We start from the raw sequence: 17134 nt of genomic DNA, 5'->3' as shown, positions 1-17134 counted from the left end.
GTCCTGGAGGTCTAACGAGCACATCCAGTTGTCTCTGCCCAAAAAGGGTAGAATGGACTGCAGTGTTACCATCCGAAATTTTGTCTTTTGTACAGAGTTGTTCAATCTGCTGAGGTCCAAAATGGCTCTCCAATCTCCTGTATTTTTTGGTACCAAAAAGAATCTGGAGTAGATTCCGGATCCTAGCTGATCTGCTGGGACTGCCTGGATGACTTTTTTTTAACAGCTTTTTTATTTCTAACTGTGCCTGAACCCTTTGTGCGGGTGGTACGTCTGGTAGGGGTCTTGGCAGCTGTACCGGAGGGGAAGTGAAGGGAATTTTGTAACCCTCGGATATGATCTTCTGTACCCATTTGTCTTGGGACAGGGATTGCCAGGCTTCCGGGTACAGAAAGACGGACAGTCGGGCAGCTTCTCAGTGATGCTGAAAGGGTTGGTCAGGGAAGGATTCCCTGGAACCCTGGTTCTGTGGACCCCCTCTGCCCCTGGGGCGGCATCTGTTATTGTTCCCCCCTCTGCCTCTGGGGGGAAATTCACCACGTGCGGCAGGCGCAACTCCCTGTGGTTTGCGGAACCACATCTTTCCACCCCTCTGTCCCTTAGGATAAGGTCTAGAAGGTGTGGAAAAATGGACTCCCACGGCAGAGAGAGTCTTACCATCTTGCTCGCATCTGGTGAGGGTATTCTTCACCTGAGGTCCAAACAATTCTGAACCATCAAAGGGGGTGTTGGTGAAGGACGCCTTGAAGGGATCGGCAAAGTTACAGAGTCGCATCCAAGCGTGACGTCTCAACGCAACACCTGTGCCTGCGGCCCTACTCGCTCCATCGGCTGCGTAGGAGATAAGCCGCATGGAGGAGTTAACAATGGAACTCAGGGTGGCTAGCTGGGAGTTCATCTTGTCCTGATACCCCTCAGCAGAAGGCTCCTGTACAGTTTCACCCAGTTCTTTGAGCAAGTCCCTCTGAAGGCAGGTGAAATGACATAAATAGTTCAGCGATCGCATAGTAAAGGTTGCTGAAGCAAATGTCCGCTTACCGTACCTGTCCATGGTCCTGGACTCTTTGTTAGGAGGATGAACAGGTACAGAAGGATCAGCCAATTCCTTCTTAGTGGCTGCTGCTACCACCATAGCATCAACTGAAACACCTTTGGTAAGAAAGGATTTGTCCTCTGGAGCAGAAATAAATTTAGAGGGCCTGCTAGGGGTAGGCTCCATTGAATCAGGAGCTGCCCACGCCTTTCTAGCCACTACCTCCATTAGTGAGTCGAAAGGGGGAGACCTCCAAAAGCGTCAAGGTAAACCGACTCGTCCTCGGAGGGTTTGAGAGTGGACCAATTTCCACTCTGTTTCAGGATCTCTAGGATGTCTGAAAAAGAGACATCCTCAGAGGGGGATCTCGGGGAACCCTCCGACTCATCCAAGTCGGTGTCCGACGTGACAGACTCGGGGGAGTCTATGTGCTTCCTCTTGCACTTTCTTTTCCTAGGGGGTTCCCCTGAAGCTTCAGGGGAGGCCTCAGAAGAGGAGGAGACACCCAAAGTGGGTACCCTATGCTTTGGATCTCTGCTGCCAGATGCAGGAGGGTGGCCAGAGACCGTAACAGGCACTGTAGAGGGAGGAGCTGCAGAACTTAACCTTGGAGTGGACACTGGGTCCAGCACGCTCCTCATCACCTCGAAGGCTCCCCTATCAGGTACCAAGGGCAGCCCCAGCTCTGAAGAGACACGAACCGCTCCCGGCACCGACAGAGAAGGCTCCGAGAATGATGTCGGGGCCGAACTAACCAGAGCCGAAGCTCCGAGAGGGAGAGCGGGGTCGGACAAGGGTCCGATGCCACTCGCCCCCTCGGAGCCGACAATGGAGTCCCGGCACCCGGACCTCTCCACGGACGGAACCAATGAAGAAGTCGGAACCAACCACACTGGCGCCAAAGGTGGAAGTATCGGCTCCGATGTGGGCAAGGTTACGGTTCCGACAAACTCCGGCTCCGAACTAGAGAGGTGAATCGGAGGAGGAATCGATAGCGGTACCGAAGGAGCCACAGTCTGGCGAGACGGGCTTTGGAGCATTTGGGCTAGTGCCTGAGATTTTATGAGCCTACTGACCACCCTCTCAATATCGTGGTCAGAAAGCCTGGATGACCTAGATGAGTGAGTCCTATGACTCCGCTCCGATAGGAATGGTGATCTCGGAGCCGATCGGACGGATTCTAGTGAGGGGGATCTAGAGCGCTTGCGCGCTGGGATCGGCTCCGATTGGAACCGATGTCGGAGCCATCTCAATTACGCCAGTCCTCGACTCAGAAGCTGGAGCCGAGGGTTTGGCGGTTTTTGAAGACTTCCCCGAGCCAGACTTGGATGGGGAGTCATCGGGCTTTAATAAGCCCCTTAAGAAGAGCTTATTACGATGCTCCTGCAGGACTCTTGAACTAAACCCGTGACAGACGGAAGAAGAGTCCTGCAGGTGTAAAGGCCCTAAGCAGTAGACACAAGAAGTGTGACAGTCTGTCAGAGACATTTTCTGACAGCACGAGTCATACTTCTTGAATCCCGAGACCTTAGCGTCTTTCGACATGGTCCTAACAACAGCAAACACAGTAATCACAGTCAGTCCACACACACACACTCAACTTATAACTAGAAAAAAGTTAAGGGAACTGACTAAACACCATACACAGACACTGTAAGGGGTGGGGAAAACGAAGGTACAGCCCGTAGGCCCAATGATAAAAATTAACTAAAAAGAAGGGAAGAAGGGCTACAAAAGGGCTGTAATGAATAATACAATCGATAGGGACCTAAAAACGGAAATCTATTTGGAAAACTACCTGAAAATAGTACTATAGAAAAAATTCTCTTTACTGACCTGAGCCGGTAAAAAAGGCAACCTCGCAGCGAAGCGGCAAACGAGATCTGGGGAGTTAGCGCATGGTATTGTGGGTTACAGGGCTGCCTCGAGCCGGTAAAAATAGCTCTCGAGCTATAGTATAGGCCAAGTCGGAGCCGTGGATCGGCTCCGAACCCATCCAGCAAGAATGAAGGCGAGAATGACAACTTAACATTGTACATTATACTTTACGAATTTTCAGTATTCAGTATGCCATAGTGCTGTGTTTTAACTGTGTTAATACAAAGTATCAAGCTTAGACTGTCACCTTAAGACGTACAGACGTACAAATCTGCACAGGGCGCACCTGCGGCTTATGGATCTATATCATGGGCTTGCTGTGAGCAGTTGAAAAGAACAGTTGTGTACACTTACCCTAAATGTAGATGTACGAGTGTATTCACTGTTGCAGTCCTTACAAATGGGTTATCCGGCTCCCGGAATACCAAAGTCCTTGGTATATGATGTTGGCTGCCTCCGGAACAAGCCTGACGCCAGGACGTCAGGTATAAAGGCAGGCAGCAGACGTCAATTCCTCAGTTTTTCTTGCCATAACTGTCAGGAGCCCCCAAAAAAGTAGGACCAGATAAAGAAAAAAAAATTCAGTCTGTGCCCTAGGAAAAAAGGGGGATGGAAAGGGGGGAAACCAGGACTGCAACAGTGAATACAATTGAAAATCTACATTTATGGTAAGTGTACACAACTGTATTATGTTCATTGTGTTTCACTTTTACAGTCCTTACAAATGGGTTGATTCCCAAAGCCCAGGAAAAAATAAATGGGAGGAGGAACACCACAGATTAAGGGTTGGTAAGAATGCCCTGCAAAACTGCAGTGGCAAAACCAGCCCTGGACTTAGAAAACAAGGGCAAAGTGTAATGTTTGGTGAAAGTGTGGACAGAAGTCCAGGTAGCTGCTTCCAGGAAGTCCGTAGTGGATGCACCTTTAAGAAAGGCCGCTGAGGTAGAAGTAGCTCTAGTGGAATGGGTCCCAATACCCTGAGGAGGAACCTTGCCATGCTGTAAGTAACAAAAGTGAATACAATGAGCAATCCACTTAGAAATAGCCTGTTTAGAAATAGCTTTGCCCTGGGCTCCAGGAGCAAAACTAACCAACAACTGATCTGTCTTTTGAAAAGGCTTAGTCCTGTCCAGGTAAAATCTAAGTTGCCTATGCACATCCAGTGAATGCAGCAACCTTTCTCCTCTATTCTGAGGATTAGGAAAGAAAGTAGGCAGGTGGATAAACTGGTTAAGAGTCAGGCTAGAAACCACCTTAGGCATAAAAGAAAGGTTAGTCCGAAGAAAAACCCGATCCACATGGAAAGTGATAAAAGATTCTACTGCCATTAAGGCCTGCAGCTCGGATACTCTTCTAGCTGAAGTAATGGCCAAAAGAAAAGTGGTTTTCCAGGAGAGAAACTTCAAATCTGCAGAGGCAGCAGTTTCAAAGGGAAGCAGAAGTTTCTCAAGCACAAAATTAAGATCCCAAGCAGGAGTAGGTGCCCTTCCAGGAGGCTTTAAATTGCTAACTCCCCTGAGGAACTGCTTCACCAGGGGATGAGAGAAAATGGGTTGTTCAAAAAAACAATGAGCAGAAATAGCTGAAGCATGAATCTTGATTGAAGAGAAGGAAAGTCTGCCATATAGTAAATCTGCCAGGTAATCAAGAATTTGAGGAAGAGAAGGTTGAGGTGGGTATTCTCCTCTAGTCTGCATCCAAATTGAGAATCTTTTCCACTTATCTGCGTAAGATTTCCTAGTACTAGGCCTCCTGGCCTCACGAAGGACATCAACCACCTGTTGGGTTTTAATTATGAGCCAGGCTGTCAAATGCAGAGTCTGAAGGTGAGGATGCAGAATTTTCCCTCTGTCCTGAACCAAGAGATTTGGTATCAGGAGAAGATGCCAAGACTGAGACTGGGAGAGACTGCGAAAAAGTGGATACCAATGCTGCCTGGGCCAGTCTGGCACTATGATGATGGCCCTTGGATTTTCGTCCCTTATCTTTAACAGCACTCTGGGAAGAAGAGGCAGAGGAGGGAATGCATAGATCAATAGCTGTGTCCAGGGGAAGGACAGAGCATCCACTTTGCAAGCTTTGCTGTGATGATCCCTGGTGCAAAAAGGTTGGAAGAAGGTGGTTGGTTGGAGAGAAAAAGAGATCCACCTGAGGAGTGCCCCAAGGCTGAATGATGCGATGGTAGATTGTCTTGTTTAGTTGCCACTCGTGAGGATCCAGGACCTGCCTGCCCAACTGGTTTGCCAAGGTGCTGAGCCTTCCTGGAAGATACTGAGCTATCAGTTGAATGCCCAAAGAAGCTGCCATGAACCAAAGTCTCATGCTTTGTCTGCACAGGGGGTAAGCATGAGTCCCTTCCTGTTTGTTGATGTACCACATGATTGTAGTGTTGTCTGTCCTGACTAGAAAAGTACCAGGAGAGAGAAGATGCTTGAAAGCCATCAAAGCCTGCTGGGCTGCCATCAATTCCTTCAGATTTATGTGCAATTGGGCTTGTTGATAGCTACAGGCTCCCTGAATGCATTTGCCCTCTAGATGTGCTCCCCAAGCGTAGTCCGAGGCATCCATGGTGAGAGTCTTGGTGGCAGGAGGTGGATGGAGAGGTAAGCCTTTGTTCTCTGCACAGGCCATTGCCCACCAAAGGAACTCAGTCTATAGGCCGGGAATCAGAGGAAGAATCAAGCCTAAATCCTGAGTATGTTGACACCAAATGTTTTTGAGGTACCATTGTATTTTCCTCATATGCAGTCTGGCATATGGAATCATCAGAATACATGAAGCCATGAACCCCAGGGCTTGCAGGAATTGCCTTGCAGAGAGCTGGGTCATGCTTGCCAAGTTCTTGAAGTAATTAGAAAGATCCAACTGTTTCTCTTGTGGGAGGAATACCATCTGGGCGGCTGTGTTAAGGCTCGCTCCCAGGAATACAATCTCCCTGGTGGGTACCAATTTTGACTTCTTTTCATTGATTGTGTTGGCCAAAGGGGTGAGAAGGTTCTTTACAAAGCCCAAATCCTTTAGAAGTTGCTCTGGAGAGTGTGCTTGAATAAGGCAATCGTCCAAGTAAGGGTAAATTTGAATGTTTCTTTGCCTGCAAAAGGCAATGACTGGAGCCAGGCATTTTGTAAAAACACTGGGAGCAGTAGATAAGTCAAAGGGCAGTGCAGAGAATTGTAAGTGCCTGTTCCCCACCCTGAAATGAAGGAACTGCCTGCAGCTTTCCCTTATAGGGATGTGCAAGTAAGCTTCTTTTAGATCTAAAGTCACCAGCCAGGAATCCTTGGCCAACACTGGCAGCAACTGCTGAAAGGTGAGCATTTTGAATTTGGGAATCACCAGAAAGGTGTTTAGAATGGACAAATCCAGAATAGGGTGCCAGGAGCCCTCTTTTTTGGGGATCAGGAAAAGTCTTGAGTAAAAACCCTTGCCTATATGCAGTACAGGAACTGGCTCTATTGCTCCCAGATTTAGCAAGGAATAAACTTGTTTTCCTGCTTCTGCCTTTTGAAGTGGGGGAATATCTGGGTGTCCTTGAAGGACCGAGAAGGTGTGAAAGGAGAATTTGTAGCCTTGGGATACTATTTTTAGCACCCATTTGTCGTCCATGATAGTGTGCCAGACATCTGCAAAAATGGCTAACCTTCCCTCCAAAGGACACCCTGGACCCGCAGAGGCAAGCAGGGGAAGGCCGGAGTCATTGAGAATGTTTGCTTTGGGAAGTCTGCTTAGAACTCCCAGATTTAGAAGATGAAGCATGCCAGTGTTTAGCCTTTTGAAAGGTGGAAGTCTGTCCCCTGGAAGACCTGTAACCCCTGGATCTAGTGCAACCCTGTTTACTAGGGTCAGGATAAGTCCAACTCTTAGAAGGGTAATGCCTGTTAAAATGAGGAGGCTGAACTTGCAGAACATCCTTAACAGTTTGCATAGATTTGGTCTTATCCTCCAACTTCTTCAACACCTCTTCTGCTTTGCTTCCAAAAAGATTGTTCTTATGCAAAGGCATGTCCAGTAATTTAGATTTTACAGGTTCAGAAAAGGGGCTGTTCCCTGAGCCAAGCATGCCTTCTGATAACAGAACCAGTGGCCGCTGCTCTGCAAGAGGCCTCCAAAGTGTCAAAACCACAATGTAGAGAATGTTTAGTAACCAGAGTGGCAGAATTCAATAAGTCCCGCATGTCCTTATTCTCCATCAGGGAAGGAACACCAGCAATTTTAGCCTTGATAGCCTCCAAAGTATGCTGCTGATACTTAAGCATATGAAAAAGACAATTAACAGACCTAATAGCCAGGGTGGAAGAAGTGTAAACCTTTTTACCCCACCTATCTAAGGCCCTAGATTCCCTGTCAGAAGGAACAGGATTTTTAGCAACCGTGGCTTTAACACCCTTAGGGCCCTGAGAAATAATCTCTGGATCAGTAGTAGGATTCTTGAAAATGAACTGATGAGAATCAGGAACTCTATAATACTTGTCAGGCTTTCTGGGAGCAGGAAGAACAGAATTAGAAGTCAATGAAAATATCAACAACTTCCAAAACCGGAGGAATAGCTAAAGGCTTATGCTGAGGCAAATCCAAGAACTCCCTAATCTGCTTCTTAGACTGAGGGAAGTCCTGGCTTTCCCACCTAAAATGCTCCCTGAGGGTATTCAGAGTATCCCCAAAAGAGAAATCTTCTGGGGGGAGGCAGAAGGGACAGAGTCTTCAGCATCAGAATCCTCAAAACTAGAAAAAAGCTGAGACAGTCCTTCATCAGCAGAGGAACTAAAAACGTCCGAGTCTGAGACGGACAAAACATCCGGGGACAATTCTCTAGCCATCTTAGAAGAAGGTGGCTGAGAGCCCCTGATAAGAGTCAAGAGATCACTAGCCATCTTAACCATCTGAGCCTGAGGCAATTGAGGGGAGGCCGGCGCCTGTTTAGTAGTAGATTTTCTGCTGAGAGGCTTACTAGAAAGCCGGAGGGACTCAGGAGGCCTAGCCACCGCAGAAATGTGAACCGAGGTCATTGGTCTGGATCTGGTCTCCGGATGAAGAAAAGAGGCCTCCGAAGCCGGCGCCTGCTTAGCGGCTATGGATCCATCAGAGGAGGTGACTAACAGAGGGTCCGAAAGCAAGGTAGAAGCCTGAGAAATGGAGGACTCAGGAAAGGCCTCCGAAGACACCTGCTGCTGAACATCTGCGGAGTGCGGGGCAAAAAAAGCGCCTCACTGGCCATCGCTGGACCTACAACCAGCTTAGCAGGGATGTCGTCAGTTGATTTAACCCTAGGCCTATTGCGGTCCCTATCCTTGCACTTCTTAGGAAAATCTGAAGTTTGTAAACCAGAAGACACCATACCGACAAACTCAGGCCAAACTCCGAAGTGCTTACACAAAATCCTAGTTCTACAGCGTATGGTACGTGGGTTGAAAGAAGCACAAAGATCACAATTAGGGATGTCGTGCTCAAGGCCCAAACAAGTAATACAGTAAGAATGAAAATCACAATGCGCAATTTGTTTTCCACAGGCAAGACAGTTATTAATTTTCTCTGACATTCATTAAAGCAAGAAAAAAGGGTCCCCAACGGGGTACTCATCTGAGGATGTTTTCAACTTTAGCAGTTGGAATACAAAAAGAAGGTAATCGGCCAACCGGCACTCGTGCAAATTGCTTCTGCTTTGGGCTCCGTGGCAAGAAAGACTGGGGAAATGACGTCAGCTGCCTGCCTTTATACCTGATGTCCTGGCATCAGGCTTGTTCCGGAGGCAGCTGACGTCACATACCAAGGACTTTGGTATTCTGGCCGACTGTGGGCTACCGGGAGCTGGATAACCCATTTGTAAGGACTGCAATAGTGAAAGATGAACATCGGCTTATATACCAATGTGGCTTGATTTAAATCTAAAGTTATATCTGTATTATACATAGCCTTTATGCAGGCAAATATATTAGCCGTTCTTTGATAGTCTATATAGTTTAACATTTTACTTTTTAGTTAAAATGTATTTTGAACATGGCTTGGAGGCTGTGACTGGAACTTAATGGGTGGGGATAAAGACTAGAGCTAGGAAATATAGAGCTTAACAGTTGTTTATGTATTGATTGCTAGCCCGTTCTGTTAGGAGCGTATGACAGATTAGTACTTGAGACTTATTATCAATCACTGTTTTTACAATGGACTCATGTTGCTGTGGTTTAGCTAAACCCGATCATTGCATATTTAAGTTCTTGTACATTCAGTAATTTGCTGATATTTTTAATTGAATGAAGGCATTGGGCGGGGATGCACGATGTAAGTAATTGTTTGTGCATTACTTTCCTGCGATAGAGAAGTGAATAACGTGATTTTCAAAGGATATTTTAAATGAAATGTTTGTTGCATTCTTTTTGTTGTCTGAAGAAGTTTGGTCACAGTATCAATCGAAAAGTGTATGTGGAAGTAAAAACAGCTTAACTTGTATCGTGGCGGTCTTGTTCTTGCACCTCGGGCAGCTTTGGTTTTACAGGCTGAGAGTCAGGAGGAGGAGGAGGCACAGCAGCAGTACTAGCCCTGATGGTCTTGGCCTTTTCTTTTTTGGGGGTTCGGTAGATAAGTCGGCGGAACCCTCCATACCCAATGCTAACTGTTTGAGACATTGGTTTTCAAGGTATAGGTTGAGCTTGTGGATTCGGTTGCGTAGAGTTTTGGGCACAAAAGCCTGGCAGATGGTGCAGGCCTTGTAGTCGTGCAACCTACCTAAACAAAAAGACACTGAGCGTGGGTGTCCTTGTGAAGTATCTGACAGCCGCACTTACACTTGCCCTTTCTGGATGACACGAACAAGCATTAAAACAAAAGAAATGACTGAAAAGGTTCCCCAATGGGGCACTTATCTGATTTCTCTAGAATCCAATGGCAGGGAAGGCAGGAACACCTGATGTTTGACTGGCGGCTAAGAAGTTCTGAGGGCTGGTGCATGCAGACATCTCTTTTATGGCCCACGTACTGCTAGTCACATCAGACGTTCAACGCACCATACAGTGACTGAAATCTTTTGTATATTGGCCAGACGTTCGGGAAGGAAGAGGAGTAAACCCACATGTACTGAATACTGCAACATGTGAATAGAAGGACAATTTATGAATTGCATAGTGTTATTTACATAGTATATCTGCTTTGCCTTACCGTTTGTATCTACTTTTTTTATTCTGTACATATGAAACTGATTATTGTTGTAGTTTCCTGTAATGATTTATTTTACTATACAAAGTACACAGTCTTATATTTATTTTTTTTACGTATGAGAATGATTCATTTATTACTGCAGTTCTCTCTATTTTTCATATATGAGACTGATTAATTTACTATTTCTGTTTTTCTTAATGATTTACTTAAAAACTTTCAATTTACATATTTTTTTTTATGCACTAGAGAAGGCAATATGACACAAGAAGCCAGGGCAGGACCTTGCATGAATACGTACACAATGCCTGCATTATTATACTGTGTGCTGATTTTACCTGTGATTTTACACTAATGTCTTACACTTGCAGGTACAAATGGGAGGCTAAAGGCAGTGTCTGGCTGCATACAAACCTCGCACCCTCTAATTCAATGTATATTTTCTTTCTACAGAATTATTGTTCATTATTTACAGTGTGGTAATGCAAGCAAATTATATATCATATATAGTCTATTAAAACTATTTGAAAAGCTGATATGTTGTTTCACAATGATTCTAAGATAGTGCGTGCTTCCAGTAGAGAGTATGCACAACCTCCTGTGTCCATCTGGGTTTTCACCAGGTGCTCCAATTTTCTTCTGCATCTCAAAAACATGTCATTAAGTAGACCTCTTCTGAAATGCTCATAGGTATAAAGGTAATGCTTAAGTGCATGTTACATCATGTTACGTCATCTCATAGACTGTCATCCAATCCATTAATAGCTTTTTATATTCATTGTCTACTGCCTGCTGGTACAGACTGTTCCCTGGTTTGCCTACAGCCATGAGAAGTTTGCCTGCAGCCATGAGAAAAGCAAAGAAGGCATTGCAGAATTAAGTAACACACTTTCTTTTGCTAAAATCATACACCTGCATATTTCAAATTAGTAGCTTAACATCGTTTGTTTCATGTACATATAGCTATTTTTCATACCTTTTGTTTAAAATTTACTTGTATGGATTCACTTGTTTTGCAAGTACTTTGAGATAAAGCACAACTTAAGCTGAGCTGAACAGAGTTTATTCGTAAAATGAGGCCCTAAGGGCAATTTCACAGCTATAAAACCAAGTCCCCAACACATTAAACAGTGCACCTACATCTTATGTGTAGCATATCTCCCCATGGAGCCAACTGTCATGTGATGTCCTTTTAGAGTCTCCCCATCTCACACTGTTGAGATTCTTTGACCTAGGGCTAAGTTCATAATAGACACAGCAAGTGAAATATTGATAATTAACTTTCAAGGAGAAATTGAAGAGCTCTCCCTGCATGAAGCAGTGCCAGTTGCAGTTGGACACTCGATGTTCATCTCTGTTAAAGTTGGCATGTCCATCACCAAATTCACTCACTGTGGTATACCAGCTGGAAGTATACCACTACTGTGCCGCTTGTCATCAGACAATGGAGCAAGCTAGTCCTTCTCTAGTTTGGGAATAGCAGAAAAGAAAATTACCAACAAGGAGCTATAGGCTCACTTAGGAATATCATTTGTGAGAGTGAGCTTTGGATGCTGTCTGGCCTCTGAATCCCTTACTTTCTCCTGTTTATCGGATCCTGAGCCAGGGTCACAGAAGAGAACCTTACGCCAACTGCCCTGTTGGCCACCTTCCATGGCTACCATCTTTCTCAAGGTTAATGCAGTCTGCAAGCTTCTCACAGTTTATTTCTGACACTTGAAACACTTCTGGCAACATAACTCTTCCAGGCAGGAAACACATGTGCAGATAAAAGTCCTTTGACTTCCACCTGGAGGATTCTGAGACCACGTAGAATGTTTCTACGATTTAGGCAGTAAACACAAAAATTTCAGGACTTGAAATTCAAGCTATGCAAATCAAAGAGAAAAGCTGGGAAGCAAAAAGGGTATAACAACATGATGTGCACTTGGGCAAAGCGTACACTCATTTGTATAGGATCAGAGCATTTTCATAACTACTCCATGTGGAGAATATCAGAAGAGGAAACTCTAAATTTTACCCACTACAGAGGGACTTCAAAATCAGAAGAATAATTTGACAGCAGCAATAGTTTCCAAATTGTTACCCATTCCCTCCTTGTACAACAATCAACTTTTTACTACTCATTTGACCCAAGTTTTATATCCTGTCATGTAAACATGACAATGTCATAATGCAGAAAATAGGACTAAGCAGCTCCAATGGGACTTGGACTGCATACACAGCTTGTGAAAAATTGCCTCAAAATACCTGTATCTGAACATCCATTAGTATGAAAGGGCAACTTTCTGTTACCATATGGAATTGTTTATATGCCAGTACTTCTTCAGTACAGGTTGAGTCCATGTGTGGCATCAGAGCTCTCAGTCTGTACAGACTGGCACTGGCTTTTAGAATACAGTCTGCCCTCACCGGTAAACTCAGCTAAACTGCAAAAAGGTATGAGTTACTGTGTCTGGATAGCAAAGCTTGTCCTTTTGAAAATAGCTACAGTATCTAAAATATTTACTAGTGTTCAGTCTGAGATCGCACTAAATAGTTTGCTTGTTTGACCTAAGCATTATTTACAAAGGAAATATCTGGTCTTGTCTAACAGACACAAGCAATCCTACTTAGAAAATATAAAAGATACAGTATTTTCAAACAAGTAAAATAATTCAGAAGAAGCAAGTGCTGGTCTGTTCTTTTCAATTCCATTAATGATTTCACTTACAGAAAAAAAAATACATTGTGCGAGCTGAAATTAGCACATCACACAACAAAAACTGTTGTTATTTTATTCTGAATGTTTATATTAAAATGATTTTAAATTCAGGTTGTGTACAATTAAACAAGCAAACTAGTTTTAAAGTAAAATAATATTCTTTAGATAATTTCCAGTTTACCTGCTCATAAACATCCATGTCTGAATTATCTGGAACAATGCAAGGGGAAGCACTCATCCCTCCAGTCTTTAACTCAATCTGCTGGGCCTGCTGCCTATAATCTAGGCTTCCACACCCCATTCTGTAAAGAAAAATCACAACCACTTCTTTTTTAAGTGAATAAATCATAAAATATTAAGCAGTACAATACAGCTTAGATCAATCTATTTATCGAGCACAATCATATCAAATGTGTCCTCTCAGAAGATAGTTTCAACCACATTACAAAGCCTTATGGAAACTTTATGGCCATTAGTCCACAGAAGGAATTTGTTCACATCTGATGTCAACCACCATCTTAAAAAAATTACCAACCTATTACAATCTGGGGATTAATTCCCCTTGAGGCTCAGTATAAAATATCCGTTTATACCACAAGCAAAACATTATCAAGTTTCTAATGTGATGAAAACTTTCTCATATAGGTAAAAAGCACTAAAAGTTCTACTGGCAGCTTTCAACATGAAACAGCATAAAAATATACCGATTTATGAAATTATTTTTGATTCATGTGATGCATTTCAGAGCATTTTATTATTGAAAGATAATGTTTAATGTTAACTAATGATAATAATAATAATAAAGATGAGAAGAGGGTTCAGAGGGAAAGGTGGTTGAGAATATCACTGTACCCTTGGGTAGCTCCTAGAATCAGGAATTTTTTTATGGGCCCTCAGCAAATTTGCCAACAAAAGAGCAGAGAGCTAATTATAGGCAACTCACAATTATGTGGCATTAAAAAAATATTCTAAGAATTAAAAAGGAACTAGTAACTGTCAATAGTCTTCCAGGATGTAAACTATCAGACATGCTCAATGCTCTGAACTGTATGACTGCGTGATAATAGTATGTCGAAAAAACAATGTAGGCAGGATTGCTACTGACCATTGAAAATTCACTGTTGACAGTTTGATAAAAATGATTAAGAAGGGCTTGATTTTATTTTTACTGATATATTTCCTTCCATCCATTTCCCAAACCATGAAAGTGATGGAACTCTGACAAATGCACTGGGACATCAGTGCCTATAAAGATGCATTCAAGTGGTATACTTATGGGAGTAACTTGTGGGAAGATGCAATGTGTTCTCTCTTGATGGTTACCATTTACTTAGTTATGGAAATAAGATCCTATGGAGCCATCTAACAAATGCTGTGGAGAGTTTTTTATGAAATAAAAAAAGCAAACCTTTGGAATGACCTACCCCCCTCTATCACAGTTCTTGATTCTTTAAACACTTTCAAATATACCCTAAAAAAAACACTTTCTCAAAAAACAAACCTGCCTCTATCCCCACATCAAAAGACCTCATAGAGCCATCTTGGTGCCTTGCTGTTTCTACTTACTTTTCTTCACACCCATCTTTTTAATTCTGGCTCATATCCTCTGCAGCCTCTCTACTCTCCTACCCTCTCTCCTCTCAAAAAAAACTCAATTGACTGATGTTTACCTTGTTATTAGAAATTATCCAATATTATCATTTTCCCAATTGTATAAAATTCCTTAGTCTATTTTATTACTAATTTACATTTTGTATATGGTTAAACTATCTGTTCTCTATGTTGTAAAGCTGTAAATTGTAGCTCTGTGTAAACTAAACTGTAACATGGAGCTTTTCTCCCTGGGCCTCCACTGAAAATGGGTTTCTGACCTAGTGGACATTCCCGCTCAACAAATGTAAATAAATAAATCTATAAACTATCATTCTTGTGGCAAACTGAGAAATGCTATCCATCTACTAATCAATTTAAGGAATTTAAACAACAAATAAAGAAAGTTTAAAAGGGGGACTTTAATGAAATATAAAAAAATGAATAATTGGAGCTGGAAATAAGTAATGAATGGAAAGAAAATCTCAGAAAAGTGGAACACATTTTACAAAATTTTGGATTTCTTAATTGGCAGCTTCATTCCACTTAAGGTTCTGAATACTATCAGAAATGCTTATCCTTCTCCACTTTTGTGGCCTCATTCACTTTAGAGGCAATTCATCAAGAAAACACATCTGGAAAAATACAAGGATCTATTCACAGAGAAAAAAATAAACAAAAGCTAAATGAAGTAACTACAAAGCTAAGAAAATTTGTAAATAGGCATGGGGCACAATATGAAGAGAAATTTGCAGCTCACTCTTCAGATAACTTTAAAGTCTTCTACAAACATGCATGTCTGTTTAAGGGTACTCACTATGGAAATAAATAAAGCTCTGTGAATGACTCTATAACATACTCAACTAACACTGCTTACTTTTTCTCCAGTCACTTTGTCTGCTCTCAGCCATTAAGCAACTGAAGTTTGAAATCAATGACTTGTCCTTCAGTTTTGGTGGTGGCAGTTGAGATGCCAGTGAAGGCAATATAAGTACAATGATTCAACAAGTTCTGATGGACTTAATGGGGGCTTTTTTCAAGAATACTACCCAACATGACACAATGTTTACTTAACCTTTTCTAAGAAACACTAAGTACTGTTTTATACTTAAAATATATAAGGAAGATGGTAACTGAAGGTCCAATACCAAAATGCAATAAATCGAGGTTTGCTTCAGGTTTTCATCCTTTAAGCCACTAAGTATTATTGGTAAAGTATACAAGATAACTACTTTATCACTGTTCTCTGTTACAGCCAAGACAGCTGTATGATCTAATGCAACATGGGTTTATATCTGATAGATCACCCTTAAGTAATCAAACGGAGTTCTACTCCACTGAGACAGACTCGATAGAATGCAATCTATCAGCAAATATTGATCTAAGGCATCTAATGCTCAATTATACTGGAAAAATTTGGAAGTAATAAAATTTCTTAATTAATAACCAGTTTACAACATGAATTGGAAACTGGTTACAGAATATGACATACAAGGTGAGAGTTAATGGTGTTTACTTCAAAGGAAGTTGACAAGTATGAGACATGGCAGAAATGATTAAGCACAAAGTCAGAAGCTATGAGATAGAAGGAAGAGAAGCAGGAGAATTAGTGACCGTGCAAATCTTGATAAAGGGATCCAAAGGAGAGAGGGAAGACAAGAAACTATGGTAAGTGGTACGAAGGAAAAGAATGAAGACAAAGGAGAGAGAAGGTTTTTCAAGAGGGTAGAAAGTCTGAGTTTGGGTGGTAGAAGTGCAAAGGTAATATTAGGGTAATCAAAGTCAGAAGAGTTAATACAAACTCAATGCTATGACTAGTTCAATACGACCCTAAGAAAAGAAGGAAGGAAGCCAAGTGACTGAAACGTTAATCAATTAAGTACATCAGGCTGGCAGGTAAACTAGGCCTTCATTAAAAGGTGACAATGGGAAGTACATCACACTAAGACCTGATATGGCAGACAAAGTCAGAAAGGTTCTTGCAAATGGCAGGGAGACCTTTTTTACTCAGTATTTTTGTTTATGTGCAGCTGTCCATTACCTAAGTATGAGTGGATAAAGTATGCAAACAACATCAAGACAGAGTACACAATAACAACTTTGGATGAACACACTAACTTACAGAAATATCTGGATACTAATATCGTGAGATTATCAATGGAGGATCTTCTGTTAATGAGTTAGGTATTATTATTTAGAATACGTTTAACAATCACACGGTAAGTATGGTGTGTTGTTGCTATGAAATCATGAAAGATACCATGAAAAAAATTAGCAGTAGACAGTAAAGTGCTGCTCCCAATATATATTGCCCTTATTAGCTCATACATTGAATAATAGGGTGTCTAATGCATATTCAGTAAAACAAATACAAAATTTAGAATTTAATGGATTAACATCTCTGGCTTTCATGGGATGAACTATTCAAACAGATTAAGGGTGATAAAGATAAACTCTGATGTACCGATGACTAAGGTGTGACACTACAATGGTATTTAACTGCCAAAATACTGATAACTTAGCATCAGTCTATGGATCACATTTTCTCAACACCGTCTAAATATAAGGAATAAAAGTCTTTTTGTTAAGTTAAGCATGGCATCATCCTTAACTAAATATAACAGCACTATTTAGGTGCACGGGGCATTAAAATTAAGGTTATACAACTCTAGCTATTTTTAAAAGGGAATTGTACAGCTAGATAGATGAAGTGGCCTTTGAGACAATATTGTGTGGTATAAAATCTTTGGGGCCGTACTCCATGGCCTTGACTTGCTATAACAATA

At 42.3% G+C, this 17134-nt stretch overlaps 1 protein-coding gene across 1 annotated transcript in view; it reads right to left on the bottom strand.

Annotated features, from left to right (window-relative positions):
- PITRM1 (pitrilysin metallopeptidase 1) overlaps nucleotides 1–17134 on the bottom strand; it is a 1418909-nt gene that overhangs the window by 668644 nt on the left and 733131 nt on the right. The window contains exon 17 of the mRNA XM_044064598.1: nucleotides 12940–13060. Within this exon, the coding sequence (XP_043920533.1) occupies nucleotides 12940–13060 (121 nt within the window). The remainder of the gene's footprint in view (nucleotides 1–12939; nucleotides 13061–17134) is intronic.

Source organism: Protopterus annectens, chromosome 3.part0 (assembly GCF_019279795.1).
Source record: "Protopterus annectens isolate FY-2018-M chromosome 3.part0, PAN1.0, whole genome shotgun sequence".
In the NCBI taxonomy this organism is placed as follows: Eukaryota; Metazoa; Chordata; order Ceratodontiformes; family Protopteridae; genus Protopterus; species Protopterus annectens.
The sequence above is the reverse complement of the archived record's forward strand: the minus strand, read 5'-3'. Positions and strand labels throughout refer to the sequence as shown.